Below are 19056 nucleotides of genomic sequence, written 5' to 3' on the forward strand. Positions count from 1 at the left end.
ATTTGGAAATGCGCATGCGCTAGGAGGTGCTATAAATTCATTATGCGCTTGCGTAGCAGTATCAAAAGATCGCCACCCCATGTACAGTTACGGTTAGTACACTACTCCACCCAATTAGACAACATACATTTTTACTGTAAATGTGACTCATAATACAACAGGTTACTAAGTCATAGTACTGCACTTAAAAGTAGCTGTATCTGACTTGTTTGTCATTAGACTATACATCATTTCATCCCCTATCTCCAGGTCATCTTGCTACATTTTCCCCAAACTCTTGTTTACCTTACCCAGTTAAACACTCATTGTTATTTTGATTCCACTTATTTTTACTAACTCAGCTGGCAATGTTTTCTTGACATTGCATTGAAAACAAAATGTACATTATCTGTGTTAGAAAATAAAATACTGTTTTTGTCCTGGAGTGGGGGGGTGGACATGTCTGGTCAGCTGTAGATTTACCAATCAAATGCTTCTGCTCTGTCATTGGCATGACCACCATCCAACGATTGGATGAGAGTGGACATCGATTTTGAGTATCATCCAATAGAAAAGCACAACGACAATGACTGACAGATGTGAGGATAGACTATCATTGTCAGCGCGCGAAAGATCAAAAATGATTAATTCAGAACAGGAATAAGCGGGAGGGAGAGAAAGCTAGCTAAAGGCGGATCAATAACACCATTCAATTTTATTAGGCAACATTTTTTTATTTTTTTTTACACCAATAGTACTGTCTTGTGGTCGGAAAGAATTGAACACGGTACGGAAGGGAGGGAGAGAAAGCTAGCTAAAGGCGGATCAATAACACCATTCAATTTTATTAGGCAACATTTTTTTATTTTTTTTTACACCAATAGTACTGTCTTGTGGTCGGAAAGAATTGAACACGGTACGGAAGTCTTGATTTCACGGTTTTAATGCAGGTTCACTCCAACTACACAAGTAAAAGGAGGATAAAGTAATTTAAGATGAGTGTGGTGATCTCGCAACAGGTAAGAAATGTATATTTTCAAATTGTTAGTTACATTAGCTAGCTACATACAATACATAGTTCAACACATTACGTTAACTTGGTTAATTTTGACTAACATTAGGTGGGGATTGAGTCCGCCATAACCCCATGCTAGTTAGCTCGCTAACTTCACCTGACTTGTTACTGATTGAGTTGGATTAGCTAGCTAGCAATCCTCGTCCTTTGGCTAGTTTGATCGACTGTTTGTTAGACATTTGCATAGGGAAACAATGTGACTGTGTAACCAATGAACATTGTGTGAACTAAAAAAACTATTCTAGCCAGTTTTCTATGCTATGTGTAACATTAGCCACTGTTGAATGTCCAGCTGGCTAACTACGGTAACCGTATGCTCTTTGTGGCAGCTGAGAGAGAAGGCGCCACAACAGCCATTTGGCGACCCAACATTGAACAACAGACAAGCATCACATTTAAGCAAGCAAGATCATTCACCTAAATTTACAATAGTTTTTTTCTTCACATTTCAATTTTTCTATGTTTACGTCAGTTATACTTATGTCTTGTCACTAGAAAGAAGACAGACCATTAATATTTTGTAGGAAAGAGAGAAGGGCATCGTCACCCTCATGGTTCCCTCAAACAACAAACTTTTGGTGAATTTCTGATTTTCCCCCCCCCCTGTCCAGGCACTGGAGCTCCCTGCTGAGGAACCAGTAGCCGAGAGTGATTCAGACAGCGGGATGGGCTCACCAGTGGAGGAGATTGCTTCTAAAATGATTACCAATACTGTCGACTCGCAAGGTACAGTGACACAACATGGGTGATCAGTGCCTAAACAGACCACCTGACCAGAGCCCCCTGTTAATGTAAATAGACTGCTCTGGACTGGGCCATTTGCTTCTTGATAAGAAACAATGGATTGTCTAGTCTTTGACTTTAGACAATCCAATCATTGAAGCAAACTACGGTACTTGGCTGTTCAACTACCAATGCAAACTAACCTACTTACTTTAGTAGGAAATAGTTTGCTTTGTGACGTAAACGGAATGCTACCTTTCCCGCATTTAGTCTTTAAGATGGCTTGTAATATTTTTTTCCAGATTCAGATGATGACATCACAGTGAACCGGCGGTCCCGTTGTCGGAAGGCCCTGAGAGACAGTGATAGCGAGGAGGTTGTGCCTGAGATAGCAGAGGCTTTGGTCCTGTCAGCATCCAGCGGGGATGAGATGGAGACAGCTGAGGAAGAGGTCAAAAGGGCAGAATTAAAGAGCAAGAAGATATCCCGGATAGCCCCTATCGACAGTGATGGCAGCACGCCAGAGGAGGAGGAAGAGCTGGTCAAAAAGGATGCGAAACCAAAGGAAGGGAAGAGGGAGAAGAGCCAGAGACACAGAGGGAAGAAAGAGAAGTGCCGCAAAGCTGTGGAGCGACTGAAGAACAAAGAGAGACCTGAAGAGGTGAGAGGTTGTGTTATAGTGACAGTGTAAAATTCAGAGTTTTGATACAAAGTAAAGACTATTTTTCTAATGAAGTAAAGACTCCTTTTCCCGTCACTCTCTGTTTTGTAGGAGTCCCCTTTGCCCCGTGCTCTGAATGACAGCGGCTGTCTCCTTGGTGACAATGACCTATATGATGCTGGTCTGGATGATGATGAAGAGGAAGAGTCTCTGGACGCCATCAGAGCAGCAGTAAAGCAGAAATCCAAGAAGCACAAGGTAAGAGCAACATTTAAAAGTCCTATCTGTCGTTCAGGAGTAGGTGTGAGGTCACTAAAAAGCAAGCGTATGCCTGAAATAAATCACCCAGGATAACTTTTTGAATGTGAAGTGGTTTGTGAGTGTGTGTAATCTTACATAGCTCTGTGTCTGTATATTGTGCTGTGCAGGCAGACGATGTGTATCAGAACTGGGCTCTGTATCTTTTCTACAGGAGCCTTTATTTGATGATGATGATGATGATGAGGGAGATGATGAGGCTGGACCGAAACAGCGTCCCCAGGAGAGAAAGGCAGCTCGAGCTAGCAAGGAGGCCATGAAGCAGCTGCACAGTGAGACCCAGAGGCTGGTCCGAGGTCAGTTTGTTCTTACGTGCATATTACAATAGCGTGTCCCTATATGGAGTGCATTGCCCGTGTTCCAGTATGCTTTGTTTCTACATGGCTTGCTACACACTTTTCCTGTGTAGCTTCTATTGTCCAACTCAGTGCTTCTTGTTGCATGTTCTTAATTCCTTTGCAGAATCCACATGCGGGCTGCCCTACCACATGCCTGAGCCCAAAAGCATCGACCAGTTCTTCAAGAGGAGAGTCCGACCTGAGGGTTCTGCTATGGCACTACTGAAGTGAGAAGACATTTATCTACCAGGATTTCTTTACTTCTACCTGCTTTGTCTTTGCAATTACTGAACTATGCTCATCTAGTTTTGTCCAAATAATTTAAAGGGGCAATCTGATATACCCATTGATTCTTTAAGAATATAACTTATAAATGCCTCATGAGGTTGGTTCAGCTGTCATACCCTATCAGAACCCAAAATAGCTTGTTTAACTCCTTTGTGAACAATATCATTGTAAACAAACACTGTATAGTCTCAAAACATAGTTAAAACTATAATTGCATATAGATGGGGGGGGGGGGAATCAATACAGTTACAATATTATTTCCGGTGATATTATATCGATAGTTTGACTCCAATAACAACAACATACAGTGGGGCAAAAAAGTATTTAGTCAGCAACCAATTGTGCAAGTTCTCCCACTTAAAAAGATGAGAGGCCTGTAATTTTTGTCATAGGTACACTTCAACTATTACAGACAAAATGAGAAAAAAAATCCAGAAAATCACATTGTAGGATTTTTAATGAATTTATTTGCAAATTATGGTGGAAAATAAGTATTGGGTTGATGTCGGGTGATTGTGGCCAGGTCATCTGATGCAGCACTCGATCGCTCTCCTTCTTGGTCAAATAGCCCTTACACAGCCTGGAGGTGTGTTTGGTCATTGTCCTGTTGACAGTCCCACTAAGCGCAATCCAGATGGTATGGCGTATAACTGCAGAATGCTCTGGTAGCCATGCAGGTTGATTGTGCCTTGACTTCTAAAATAAATCACAGACAGTGTCACCAGCAAAGCACCATCACACCATCTCCAGCTCCATACTGCATCGCGCCTGCCAAATTTTGTAACAATGCGCAAGGCTCCGTATAGCTCCGCATTGACATGATTGGTTGATGGTAGTTGGGGACAGGAGGTATAAACACACACTCACTTCCTTGACAACTTCCTTCACAGCAGCTCTGCTTAACAGCTCTGCACTGCTCCGCGAAGAAGTATGAATGCCCTGACTTCTGCAGAGGCCGTATCCCTGTAAATGCTGCACGGCCAATGCGGACGTCGTATTGACCATGCATTGCCTTTTAGTATCGTGATAATATGGTGTCGTGAGGTCCCGGGTAATTCTCAGATCTAATAGGTGGTCAGTCCTTGCATCCATATCTCTGTCTATGAATTTGAATTGTTACATTTCTCCTGCCCTCTCCCTCAGCTTTTTACCAAAACAGTGGCAGGGATTCCATTTTGTTATTGTTTGAACTCCATATTGCCCCTTTTTAAGCATATAAACCCCTTTTTATTTGTATTTATTTTTTAAGGTCTGCCAAGTATCAGGACTTGATAAAGGAAGCATCCCCAACACCACCTCCCCCCAACCCAGCCAAGGAGTCCCAACAGCCCTCAGCCTCCCTGGACCCACCCTCCACCCAGACCCAAGCTCTCTCCCAGCCAACAGCCACTTCCTCCCCACACCAGGAGAACCACCGCAGGGCAGGGGAGACCTCTCCAACCCAGGAGCTCGACGACAATGAATTCCCACTACCTGAACTGGCCGCCATTATGCAGGGGGCTGATATTTCAGTGTTTGGTGGTGCTGAAATTCCACCACCAGAGTATATGGAGGCTGGACCCCCAGAGCAGAACCAGGCAGATCCCTCTGACTCCCAAGCCCAGGAGATGGAGGCAAAGGCAGGGGATTGGGAGGGAGCTCAGCCGCTACCTGCTAGAGCCAGCGTGGACGCCATAGCACCACCAGTCAGAAAACTCAAGAAGGACAGGCTGGCCAGACTGAGGGAGCTGGGGGTGGAGCCCCCGCCTGTCCCCAAACTGTGTGCTGACGATGGGTCCTTTGATCTGGAGCCCCTTCAAGTTAACCCAGGTGAGAGCACCACAGCAAATGTTCAGCTCCATAAGGTCAGAGCTCTATAGCGCATTATTTTCCTAATGGTGGGTTTGGGTTTAAAGCCTTGTGTTTAGATGCATGCTTTTGTACATTTCATGTGGCACACAAAAGGATTTTGGTGGGTCACAACACAAGCACACTGTATTGTGGTGAAATGGGTGAGCTTGAATGAATTGGGTTGAGAAGAAACCCAGTCAAGTAGGTTGTCATGTATGGTCTTTTGTCGTTAACCTGTTTGTTTCCCCCCACAGGCGTGGAGGCGTTGAAGGAGCGTTTCCTACGTCACGTCCAGCCTGTGGCCCGGCCCAGAGGGGAACGCACCGTGCAGCTCAGCGTCATCCGTAAAGACAGCAGCGAAGAACTCCACCAAGACACTGTCACCACCACCATCAGGGAAGGGGAGGAGGAGGCTGCACACACAGCACCTGGTACAAACACCATCTCACACACACACACGTTCTCTCTAAACCTCCACACACGCACATTCGCTAAAGAGGCATCCCATACCATGCATAATAAGCCAATTTCCTGAAATCCACCGCCACACACACATTTCCAAATGTCTTAATTTCTCTGTCCACTGGCTGCAATATTCTTTCCTAACCAGCCTGGTTTCACCCTTTCCTCAGGTGAGAAGCTGACCAACCTGAAGTCCCGTCTGCAGCAGGCCATGGCCGTAAAGAGACGGGAGGATCGAGAACGCAAGGCCGCCCTCCATCGTCTAGACAACGAGGACTGTGGCGAGGAAGAGGAAGAGGAAATGACAGATTCCGAGGGGGAAGAGGTAAGAGTGGATTGGCGGCTTTGACCTTCTACCCCCATCCACCGCACCTGCCTCAGGCAGTCTTGGGTTGCGTGCCAGTGCTTTCCGTACACTTTCCGCAGTGATGCTCTGCGATGGGAACCTACACATTGAAGACCAAAGCATTTTTAAGTGGAAAAATTAGAATAAGGGTAATAGAGGGAATGTCTTGTCCAATTAATGGTAATGGAACCATTAATTGTGTTGGTGTGTTTTCGGAGTTTGTCAAAAACCTGTTTCTCTCCACAGGGTGTAGATGAGCTACTGGGCGGTGATGCTGATGGCGAGGATGAGGATGACGACCAGGATGATGATCAGGAGGAGGGCAGCGAGGCACAGAGGGGTGTGAGGAGCCCCTCCCTGTTAACATTAAAGGGTCCCTCTCCCCCACCAGACATGCTCAACACAGACGGAACCCTCATGCTGTTTGCGAGCAGCTCCTGCTCGCGCACGGGGTACGTGTGTGTGGCGCTGATATTTGGGAGTCTCGGCCACGTACATAGGCTGACAATACTTGGCCTTTAGATTGCAGGCCTGCATAAGGCAAAGTAGAATGCGAGGTAATGCTCCATGTCGTTGGTCATGGGCAGCCTTGTTGTGTGGAGAAGGAAGTGCTGTCTATATTCAAGTGTCCAGATGTCAGTGTCCTCGACTCCTTCTCGACTGTACTGGATTCAAGCAATGTATTGAAAAAGTGTGTAAGCCAGCGTTTAATTTCGTCAACAAAAGTAGTGACTCAAATATTCATCCAACACAAATATTTCTGTGGTAATTGACGGGACTATATTGACGGGACTATAGCCATCAAATGGACTAAATAATTTTTAATTTCAGTTGACTAAAACGAGACAATTATCTCTGGGTTTATGGCGAGATTCAGAGCTTTTCAATGATGAGCACAATTAATAATAGCAGCAGATAGGCACAGGCTTTTTCAGCAATGGGAAGATAATGCCTCACCTGGCACACCAGCTGGTGAGCTACCGGGTAGCAAGTGATGCGTGTGGGCAGATGGGCTCCGTTTCCAATTATACACTTCATTTCTGTTAATGTCATTTACATTAGGCACAATCTGTCAGTCAAATAAAAATCGGGATCGGATCCTAATGACACTTCAACTCATCTGTGTTTGCGCATCACCTTGCATGTGTGCAAGACGAGTGGTCAGGTGCTCAAGGAGAGAGCGAGACAGTCGGACATCGATCACACCGACCGCGTCATTGCGCAAAATGGTACGCGGCGTCATCTGGTCGTGTGTGCAACCAAAGTTCGACATTCACCTTCTGCTAGCATTTTCTGTCAAGCCCTCTACACATACAGTTTGATGCATAGGTTCAATAAATCCAACGTACGCACCACACAGAACGCACTGCAACTGCCTCTGCATCGCAGCGGTACAAGGCACATGCAGTGTTCCAATGGAAATCAATGTACGTCTGGTGTACCAAAATAGATGCACTGTCTGTGCGATTAAGACACTTTTAAACAATTAATGATTTTTTTTTTTATCCGTTATTTTTGACGAAATTAATGATCTTTTGGATTTTAATTTGTAGCCTCGCTCAACCTTTCCCCACTGCATTTCTTAGCCAGGTTCTGTAGCCAAGTCTCTCTTTTCCTTAGAGAAAATGGCTTCATTCTAGCTCTTACCGTTCAGAAGATATGATCCATAATACAAGCGTATTTGTTTTTCTATCGTGCATTTTGCATTTAAATTTTTTTTAAATGTGTTCTAAAACTAGGCTACTGGCGGACTGGACCGTTAACCGTTTCATTAGGCTACACACATACCTCATTAGCTAGCTATCGCTAACAACCTGGGGGCGCGCTCAGCAGGACACAACGTTTTGGAACGCTGCTAGAAATATGCTATGGAGAACAAACATGCCTCTGACGTGTTGAATCATAATAAAATATATTAAAAAAGTATATATTCATGGAATTTCTATCTTCAACATTCAAGAACAGTTTCCCAGGTAACATTACCAGTAGCCTATAATGGAAACATTTAGTGGCGCACAGAAAGGAAATGGGATAGCACACAAGTTATTGACAAAATTCCTCTTGCCATTACACTGACTGGGCAAATAACTTTTATTTTGAGTTCATTTGGACTCAGTGACTCCCGACTTGAGTGCTTGGACCAGGACTCGCGCACTGGGACTCAGATTTAAGCCATAGGGACTTGGGCCCCGATTCGTACTCAAGGTTTTGTGATTCGACTAAATCACTGGGCGAAACAGTCATTAGCTCCCATTCTACTTTTGGACAGCAATGTGGCTGCGGCATCTGAACCGGTTCATAACAATGGCAGTGACGTGACAGAGGTGCAACCCATAGTACTTTAGGGGACCATCTGGTGATCTGTGACCAGCTCGCTCTCGCAGAGCAAGATAATTATCACATGGCCAAATAATTATGTATTGTTATGTTTGTCATATTTCTGCTATTGGGAGAGAATAGGATGTTCTTCCCGAAAAAGTTGGTAGGACAAGGCTATGTATGTTTGTGCGCATAGAAGTCAGTGGTTTATGTTTACTATAGGTTAATGAGGCAATACCAGACCATCCATTATTCAAATGACACAAATGTGACGGACTGAATGATATTTGAGTCAAAATGACTAAGACTAGACTACATCTAAAATAGAGTACCGAAATGAACACTGGTGTACGTTAAATGCATATACTAAGTGAGTTAGTATGTGTGTGTTATCTCTCCCTCCCAAGTTGTGACATTTTGTCTTTCTTACAGGGATGGTGTAAAGAGGACAGGGCCCGGTGGTCAAGACAGTTACACAAAGATGGGTGAGTAGACTGAACATCTCACTTTCATAGTAACTTATCATAACTATGCTACTTCATAAAATACTCTCAAATCCTTGATGCAATCAGGTGTCTCTTTTCCATTCTAGGTTTTTTTTTTTAAATAGGGGGGGGGGGGGGGGGGGCTTATGGTTATGAAAAAGGGAAGTTTCACTGGTAGTACTTGCAATACAACTTTATGTCTCTTTTCTACTACAGAGGAAGAAGATTCTCTGTCCCTGGCCAAGGACAACAGTCACAACAGTAGTTTTGAGCTGCTGGGCTCCATGCTGCCGTCCTACCAGCCTGTCAACCGCAGCACCACAGGGGGCAGGGGCCTGTCAGCCAGAACCTTTCGCTCCCCCTCACCCTGCTTCTTCAGACCCAGCTTCCTGGGATCTGCCTCCAAGGTGAGACGCTGACCGTTCAGGGGGGTTTATATCCTGTATGTCTAGGGCACAGTGTTTTCCTTACCACTGTATGACAGTGTCAGAAGAGAGCCAATCGGAACCACACAGACCCAAGTATGCATGTCTCCCAGTAATGAATACGTTATGTGAATTCAATCAGGGACCGCGGAACGATTTTGACCGGGGGGGGGGGGGGGGGTGCAGTGACCTCTTATGTGTGCTTGCCAATTTGTCTTCATTGGGCATCATAGTAAATACTAATTTAACTGTAAAAAAATGTATTGCATTTTAATGTGTCATGAACACAACCAGGCATGATGTTTCATCTGATAAACCACCTTCCCATCACGTCCGCTGTGATGGAAACAGGAAGTTTCGGGACCGTTTTTTTTTTTTTAAACCGCTGACAGATCATTTGTTTGTTCAACATGTGATCTTTGTCGGTAAAATTCATTACGCGAGAAATGGTGGTGGAAACGCCTTTGAGCCAGTATTGATATAATAACCATCATATGGAAGTAAACTATGGTGTGTATGTGTGGTCCTCCCACTACAACTAAGTTTATTAGGCTACTGATGAAATAAGTTACGACGAATCTCACAGGGTGGGGAAGGTGGATGGTGACGAGCTCGATGCCCCCTTTCAAATAAATACCGAGGGTCTTATTCTGGTGACATGGTGATCGACGCTTGACTGCCATTTGACAATCTAGAAATCATTATCCATAATAAGCTAGTCTCATCGTGTGACCTAGCCTACCCACACTGTGTCTGCGAGCTGTTGGCTAGAGCGCACGTGCAAAGTCCACAGTAAGCACATTTGACTATGTAACACCATGGTTTTTGGGACAAAACTATCGGTCTAGTTGAAAGTGCAATGGAAAGACATTGAACTTCTTTTTCCCCTGTTTTTTTTTAAATATGTTTTATTTTTTAACCCCGAACGTGTAATGACATTCAGCGACTAGGCACACGTGTAGCCTGAATTCATTGATGCCTCCACTGCTGTTCGCAGCATGCGTCACTGTCCCAGACAGTCGTCTCAGTCTACTTTCACCCCTGTTTTAGCGAGGGGGGGGTGGAATTCTGCATATAATTTCCAGCATTTTGTAGGCTATTTGTTGACCGACTTAGGCCTGCAGCTACTATTCTCTCATTACTTGTTGCCTTAGGAGACAAAAAAATCAGAGCTCACCAGAACAATGTAATAAATGAATAGAATGGCTGTATCAGTAATAGTCCTAAACCTAATCCAGTTGACATGGGTAAAGTTTTGTCTTCCATTTCTACTCAGAGAGCAAGGACGTGTAGCGACCGGGGCAAGCCTGCAATAGCCTAACTCTAAAAAAAAAAAAATATTAAATAGGTGAACGAGTTTCCCTTCAAAATGTCTAAATGAAGTAGGTTCCACCGGTTTCAAGGAAACGAAAAGCTGTGAAAACGATCCAACATGAATCTGATTTCGATTTCAGTTTGTCCTGGATGCATATGTTTATGTAGTTGGAATAGCCTACTGTCAGCTTTTGTCACTGACAAAGACTGGGACCGTGCTAACTGTGCATTCTCGTTCTCTCAAGATGCTGAAAGAAAGTCATATTTCTCCGCTCCTATTCCCAAGACTAAATTAATTAACATTTGGTGTATCATTTTACTTCAAGAAATACCATTATATTAGGCAACATGTGAGAGTAATAGCCCTACAGTCAGTGTCTATATTTCAGGCTACGTTTAGGCTAAAACTTCTGTGTCCAAATGTGTATTTTTTAGTTCAGATGAGCAGCAGCAGCACCCCCCGCAAACCCATACAGACATGTTTATTGTTAAGTTAGGATTCAGAAAGGCAGTTTCTATAAATGTTGAGACGGACTCCTTTGAGACTCATCCCCAGTATCTCATCCCTCTCTCTCTCTCCATCCCACAGAGCTCAGGGAAACTCTCCGAGCCCTCCCTTTCGCTGCCCGTGGAGGACTCTCAGGACCTGTACGCTCCCCCCTCCCCCGGCGAGTCTTCTGGCCCCCTGGGGGCCCCGTCCCAGGGTCGCTTCTCTCTGGAGGAGGACTCCCAGCTCCTGGATGCCGACGGCTTCCTCAACGTGGGGCCCCGCACTGGCCCCCCGCGCTCCCACAAGAGGCAGCTCCTACTGGCCAGCCTGGATGAGAACGCTATGGACGCTAACATGGGGGAGCTGTTAGGAATGTGCTCTGGGGGGTTCGGGACTGCCAGAGAGGGCGGAGTGGGGGGGCTTGGGGCCTCGCAGGAGGATGAATTGTTAGGGCTGTGTTCTGGAATTTTCCCTACCACACAGACGGAGGGAGTGATGGAGAGGAAGAGCGAGGGAGGAGTTAGAGGGCTGGGGGCGACCCAGGAGGATGAGCTGCTGGGGCTGTGTTCGGGAGTGTTCCCCACCGCACAGGCAGAAAGGGAGAAGGAGGGAGCGGAAGGGAGGAAGAGGGAGGAAGCCAAGATGGAGTTGGAAATGGACCGAGACGATGACATGGATCAGCTGCTCGGCCTATGCTCTGGGAAGTTTACTACTCAAGGTAAGCGTGTCTCCCAAGTACTGGGTGTATGTCTGGGTGATTGGGTGTAATAATGTTTTGGTTCCATTCCTCTCAATCTCTCTCCGTATAGGTGTCTCCCCCTTGCGATCCAACTCTAGCTACGCCCCACACTCTTCAACTGCGGAAGACCGGTAAAAACAGCTAGCCTAATATTTTTTTAAACGCAGACAATCACTGACTCCAGACATTTAAAATGGAATTCAACAATATTGAATGTAGTGAACTTATTAGGAAATAAACTAAATGTATTGTCATTTATTAGAAAGTTCATTTATTTGTCCAAGTTAATAAGACAAAATGTAGTAATTTGTATTTTCCTGCACAGGAATATGCCACTGTCTGTGTGTTGTGTGGTGCTCGTATGTCTAGTCTATGCTCTGTGCAGCCGTTAGCGATAATGCTAATGATAACCTTCTACTCTACTGGTAGATTCAAAGGCTTTTCCAAAATCCTTCTCAATTAAATGTTAACTACAAAGTAGCCTATACACCTGGCAGAATGATATCATGATTATTTGCATTAAACCAACCATCATTTATTTTGCTACATAAACACTGCCAACCGAACAACGCTTTCTGGCTGGTGTGCACATGCATTAAAAACTGTGCACTACACCTACAATTCAACATTTCTTAGATTTTACCAGACCTCAAGTTTTCTCCTGATGTAGTTTAAACATCGTTGTGGACTTAGAACATCCCATTCTTGTTTTTCTATTTTTTAAAAGGGATTTTGAGGGTGAAAACCTGGGGGAAAAAATTATTTTGGAGAGAGAAAATAACAAAATCAGGCAAAAAAATAAACTGATTTGATATTGTATCTGATGACTAATTTACCTTCTCGGTATCAAAGTTTATTCAATTCTGTAACGGGGGTACTATTTTATACTTCTTGTACTTACCACTATGATATACTCAGGCTATACATTCAAAGAAATTGAAAAATGTGTCCCTGTAAGGCTAAATGCTGTTCTGTGCTGTTTCGGTAGAACGAGACTGGCGGAAGAGGATTGTGAGTTTCGACTTTTGTCAGACGTGGAGAGCCAGAGTGAGCAGGTAAGGCACACGCGATCGCACCTTTTGCATTGATGACGTATACCCCAATCAGTTTAACTCCTTCCTCCTTTCCTTCCAGGAAGACCATGATGGCGACGAGGATGAAGAGAACGAGGTAGAGGAGGAGGAGAGGGAGGCTGTGTTTGCACCCCGGCAAGGAAGGAGGAAAATGTACGTAGAGAACTGTTCCTGAAAGATGAACTTACACAGCTCAAGTTTGTCACATGCACAAGTACAGTGAAATGCGTTTGGTGCTGGCTTTTTCCTGACAATGCCGTTATAATAAATATCAGTAGCACTATAAAGATAGAGGTTTAAGTTAAGACGTCTGTTGGGTTTCCTTGACGGTAGAGCCTATTAAAAGATGAGCTCAAAGACAGCATAGCACAGAAGGCATGTTTTGCTTCGGCAAAGAGGATATGGGATTGATTATTTTTCTAGTATTTAAGACAACATAGTGCCTCTACATTCACCTATACCTTAGTCTGTCAATCTAACTTTAGGTCTTAGGATGAGTGTCTGTCGAATGTCCTGTTTTTGAAAAGGAACTCAATTCCACAAACTGTAAACCCCTTTTTATGTATCAGTTTCCTTCTGTGCGGTTTCCACACAGAAGGATAGTTCAAGCCCACTTTGTATTCACGTCGTCTGGTTGTGTTTTCCGCTCTCTGCAGGCGCATGGCAGAGTTTGTGGACTCTGAGGCTGAGCTCTCAGGTAGTGATGTGGGCAGTGAGGATGAGGATGACGGTGAGAATGAATATGAGGATGAGGAGCTGCTGGACGAGCTGCCGTCTGATGAAGAGCTGCAGGACCAGGTCAACAAGATCCACATGTAAGTACTGACGCAAATACCCCCACCCTCAAAAAATAGCATTCTAAATACCTCGGAACAAAAAAATAATCTTAAGAACTTCTATACTCAATACTATAACTATTGGGTTACCTTAACAAAGCACAATGTGCTTTATCTTCATAGGTAATGTTTGGTAGTAGAGAAGTTTAATTTGTTCATTTTTATGGGAAAAAGCAACCGATCATATGGCGTCTATGTGGGAAAAAAATGTTACCCTAAAGCTTAGTGTAACCCGCTCGTCTCCAGGAAACAGGTCCTTGACGACGACAAGCGGCGACTGCGGCTGTACCAAGAGCGTTACCTAGCCGACGGGGACCTGCACTCAGACGGCCCGGGCCGAGCTCGCCGCTTCCGCTGGAAGAACATAGGTGGGTGTGTCCTGAGTTGGCGTCCTCCTTCGACAGATCTCCTGCTTTTCTGTTCCACAAGCTTTATTCAACAGTCGTGTTTTAACCCAATGCTGTCTCTGTTTTTGTGGTGCTTTTCTCTCTTTAGACGATGGCTTTGACATGGACGGAATGGGGGCAGAGGGGGAGGAAGATGAGGAGGAGGAGGAAGAGCTGGACCAGGCAGAGCTGCAGAGGAGGAAAGAGAGGCTGGAGAGGGAGCAGTGGCTACGAGAACAGGTACACTTCATGTACAAAAGTATGTGGACACCCCTTCAAATTAGTGGCTTCGGGCTATTAAAGCCACACCCGTTGCTGACCGGGCTATAAAATCGAGCACACCGCCATGCAATCTCCACAGACAAACATTGGCATTAGAATGACCTTACTGAAGAGTACAGTGACTTTCAACGAGGCACCGTCATAGGATGCCACCTTTCCAACAAGTCAGTTTGTCAAATTTCTGCCCTGCTAGAGCTACCATGGTCAACTGTAAGTGCTGTTATTGTGAAGTGGAAATGTCTAGGACCAACAACGGCTCAGCCGTGAAGTGGTAGGCTGCACAAGCTCACAGAACGGATCCTCCGAGTGCTGAAGCGCATAAAAATTGTCTGTCCTCAGTTTTAACACTCACTACAGAGTTCCAAACTGTCTCTGGAAGCAACGTCAGTACAAGAACTGTTCGTCAGGAGCTTCATGAAATGGGTTTCCGTGGCCGAGCAGCTGCACACAAGCCTAATATCACCATGTGCAATGTCAAGAGTTGCCTAAAATGGTGTAAAGCTCGCCGCCATTGGACTCTGGATCAGTGGAACCGCTTTCTCTGGAGTAATGAATCACGTGTCACCATCTGGCAGTCAGGACTAATCTGGGTTTGGAGGATTCCAGGAGAACGTGATTATGCCCCAATGCATAGTGCCAACCAGTTTGGTGGCGGAGGAATAATAGTCTGTGGCTGTTTTTCATGTTTCGGGCTAAGCCCAATAGTTCCAGTGAAGGAAAATCTGAACGCTACAGCACACAATGACATTCTAGATGATTCTGTGCTTCCTACTTTGTGGCAACGGTTTGGCGAATGCCCTTTCCTGTTTCAGCATGACAATGCCCCCGTGCGAGCCATGCTTAATCGCCCAACCGAAACTTGGTCATGTAGTGTATGTATAGCATATAGTGTGTCGAACACTTGGTGTGTGTCATTCTATTCTGTCAGGGGAAACTCACTAGGAACCAAATGGAATGAAACCGGGAGGCACCTACTTGAATTTCTCCAATAAACTCATATTCGTTGCGAACCGTTTTCCTACGGTTTGGACTAATGATTACTCCCCTGGTTTGTATCCTATGTAGTGTGTGTGTGTGGTGTCTCATGTTTGTCTAACACCCTTTGACGTTGTAGTCGGATGCTAAGGCCAAGAAAGGGGAGGACTTTGACATGGACGAGGAGGAGGAGAAGATTGGAGAGGAGGACAGCCAGTTCATGAAGCTGGCCAAGAAACTGACCGCCAAGAAACTACAGAAGAAAGGTGAGCTGATGTACACGAGATATGAGATAATATATATATATATATATATATATATATATGAAAGATGACTGCGAATTCCTCAAGTTACTTTTTTTTAACCCTCCCCTTATCTCAATCCCTCCGTCTCTCTGTTTTGTTTTCCAGAGCTGCCTGTTGCACCCCAGGCGGACAGAGAATTCCCAGCTCAGAACCCCTTCCAGAGACCTTCTCAACCCACCATGGTCAGTACCTTCCTCATACTAGTCTGGACTTGTAGTCACCCTCTCTCCTCTAGTCTGACACTTATGATTTTCACTGTTGTGTAATCAGAGCCTTCTAAGAATCTTTACTAGATGACTGCCTCTATGACCGTTTCACCTCCATTTAACCTTTGAACCCCACCTCAGGTGAAGAGGGGCTCGTTGCTCAGCCAGCCCCGCTCGGTCCTGCAGAAGCTGGCCTGTATCTCCGAGGGGAACCCGCTAGCCCCCCGCAACACCCGAGGGTTCGTCTTCCAAAGCCTATCGCCAGAGAAAGAGGCCTCGGCTGCAGAAGCCCCCAAAAAACAGGCAGGTCCAACCATAGAGAGAAAATATAATGGTGGTATATGTAACCCTGTGGGCCTAATGCACACAGTTGGATGATAGTTGGTCAGTATTGTGGCTACAACCGTGTGTAGTGTTTCAGTAAACATGTTTTGTTTTTCTTGAAAGCCTCACTCCATTCCCAACAGTTTTTTTTTCCTTCTGTAGAATAAAAACATCCATTACACATTTTAAGAGTTTCTTCTCTAGAACTTGTGACGGTTTGGTCATTACTGTACTTGTAATTCTAATCATGGGACATAGAAATGTAGTGTAGTAGCGATGTCTGACCATAGGGTGGTGCCAAAAGCCCAAGCTGTCAATGTTTCCCTGGTAAAAACTGTGTTAGTGCAGTCTTTGTTTGACTTGAACCATTGCTCGCTCTTATCCATACCTTTTTTTTTATTTTTTTACTATGTTTACATATACTGCAACTGGGTTTTTAGCTGAAAATGTGTACAACATGACATAATCCAAACTGGATCTGTGTGGAATATCTATATTATTGCATGTATAATCTCTAAACCGATCAGGGAAGACGCAGCGTCAACGTGAAATTGTATTTTATCTCAGGGCATTGACATTGTCTTTTTAAAATTGGCTCAAATTTGTATTCGTCATGATGACATTTTAATTACAATAAAATGATGCCGGGTCATGCTAACCAGGTTAAGACTTTTGGGGAGTTCTGTTTTAAACTGAGGCGTAATTGATGTTTTTAAATAGCTGTAGTACTGCTCCGAGTCATACAGACGTCCACAAACACAGCTGGACATGTATAATTTTTAATGGGACTCCACGCTGGCGCCAAAATCTCCCAAATAATTACATTCCAGTAAGAAATGAAGAATCCCGAAATCTGAATATTATCGTCATGGGGTGTTTGCTTCTAACGTGGTGGAGAGTTTGTTGACAAGCTCTGTATATCTCTGACAAGTTCTGGTCCATTATTTTAGCAACAGGAGTCATTTCCGATATTTAACTCTGAATATCTCTTTATTTCGCAGATGATGAAGAAGAGGGGACAAATCAAGGTTTTGGCCCCGGCTGCTAAGCGGCCATGTCGAGAAAACAACGCACCAGCAGCCAAAGGACCCCAAAGAAGTATTTTCTGTTACCTTGAGAACTGAGGTGCCTGACAATTGTGCCTGATGTGCCAATCATACACCCATCCAGAGTGTGCACTACCTTGTAAAATCTGGTGTCAACAACATTCACACTTTCTCCCGGGACCCCATTGACTCTTTTGGACAACACTTGATTGTGTCCTACTTAATTTGTGTCCTGAATTTTTCATTTTTTTACATTATCATGTAAATAGAATGGGTTTGATTTTATAATTTTTTTCGGATTTTTAAATGTACTTGTTTTAAGTTTGTAAATTAAAGCGGATTTTACCACATGCTCTAATATCTGTTTTATCCTGGTGTGTTCTATTCTACTCATATGCAGGTTGCTTGTAGGTAGAGGTACAGCGCCTTCAAAGTATTCCTACCCCTTGACTTATTCCCCATTTTGTTGCTGCAGCCTATTTTCAAAATGGATTCAATAACATTTTCTCTCTTCCATTTACACACGATCCCATAATGACAAAGTGCAAACATGTTTTTAGAAATGTTTGCAAATTGTATTGAAAATGAAATGCAGAAGTCTAATTTTACATAATTATTCACACCCCTGAGTCAATACATGTTAAAATCCCATTTGGCAGCGATTACAGTGATGTCTTTTGGGGTACGTCTAAGATTTGCACACCTAGATTGTCAAATATTTCTTTCGATCTCTGTCAAATTGGTTGTTGATCATTTAAGTAAAACTGTAGATTGGCCTCTGGAATATTCACTTGTCTTTTAGGTTATTGTCCTGCTGAAAGATCCCATTTTATTGGTCACATGCACATGGTTAGTGGATGTTAATGCGGGTGTAGCGAAATGCTTTTGCTTCTAGTTCCGACAGTGCTGTAATATCAAACAAGTCATCTAACAATTCCCCAACAACTACCTAATGCACACAAATCTAAAGGGGTGAATGAGAAAATGTATATATGGATGAGCGATGGCCGAGCGGCATAGGCAAGGTGCAATAGATATTAAATACAGTATATACGTATGAGTAATGTAAGATATGTAAACAATTTAAAGTGGCATTATTTAAAGTGACTAAAACAAAACGACTGCATAGTTTCCTTAGGACTCGAAGCGAGGCGACCATCTCTGTCTGAAAAGCAGACTGAACTAGGTTTTCATCTAGGATTGTCCCTGTGCTTAGCTCCATTCTGTTTATTTTTTATCTTGAAAAACTCCCCAGTCCTTAACGATTAATTACAAGCATACCCATAACATGATGCAGCCACTACTGTGCTTGGTAATATTTTTGTGGCAAATCCAATAAAACACTGAATTGCTTTGCAAAATATTTTGCAGTATTACTTTAGTGCCTTGTTGCAAACAGGATGTAAAAAGGCTTCCTTTTCACTGTCAATTCAGTTAGTATTGAGGAGTAACTAAAATGTTGATCCATCTTCAGTTCTCGTATCACAGCCATTTAAGCTCAAAATGTTTTTAAAGTCACCATTTGCCTCATGGTGAAATCCATGAGTGGTTTCCTTCCTCTCCGGAAACAGTTAATACTGGGTGTAGTGACTGGGTGTATTGATACACAATCCACAGTGTTCTTAATAACTTCACAATGCTCAAAGGGATATTCGATGTCTGCTTTTTTCTTTATTTACCCATCTACCAATAGCCTTTGCGAGTCATTGGAAAAATTCCCTGGTTTTTGTGGTTGAATCGGTGTTTGAAATTCACTGCTCGACTGAGGGACCTTACAGACCTTACGTCAATAAAAATCTTACTTACAAAAAAGGAAAAAAAGTAATAACAA

General features: G+C 43.9%; 1 protein-coding gene across 1 annotated transcript; it reads left to right on the forward strand.

The window, feature by feature from the left end:
• Nucleotides 1-774: 774 nt before the first annotated feature.
• Nucleotides 775-17583, forward strand: LOC139373396 (claspin-like). Its single transcript, XM_071113850.1, has 23 exons — nucleotides 775-998; nucleotides 1666-1780; nucleotides 2080-2438; nucleotides 2550-2696; nucleotides 2911-3052; nucleotides 3219-3321; nucleotides 4632-5191; nucleotides 5467-5643; nucleotides 5845-5999; nucleotides 6267-6472; nucleotides 8772-8824; nucleotides 9041-9231; nucleotides 11153-11771; nucleotides 11863-11923; nucleotides 12781-12847; nucleotides 12927-13018; nucleotides 13522-13680; nucleotides 13948-14069; nucleotides 14197-14327; nucleotides 15484-15610; nucleotides 15755-15831; nucleotides 15997-16158; nucleotides 17181-17583. The coding sequence occupies exons 1-23, from the start codon at nucleotides 975-977 to the stop codon at nucleotides 17301-17303; spliced, it is 3972 nt and encodes a 1323-aa protein (XP_070969951.1). The 5' UTR covers nucleotides 775-974; the 3' UTR covers nucleotides 17304-17583.
• The last annotated feature ends 1473 nt before the right edge of the window (nucleotides 17584-19056 follow it).

Source organism: Oncorhynchus clarkii, chromosome 18, assembly GCF_045791955.1.
Source record: "Oncorhynchus clarkii lewisi isolate Uvic-CL-2024 chromosome 18, UVic_Ocla_1.0, whole genome shotgun sequence".
In the NCBI taxonomy this organism is placed as follows: domain Eukaryota; kingdom Metazoa; phylum Chordata; class Actinopteri; order Salmoniformes; family Salmonidae; genus Oncorhynchus; species Oncorhynchus clarkii.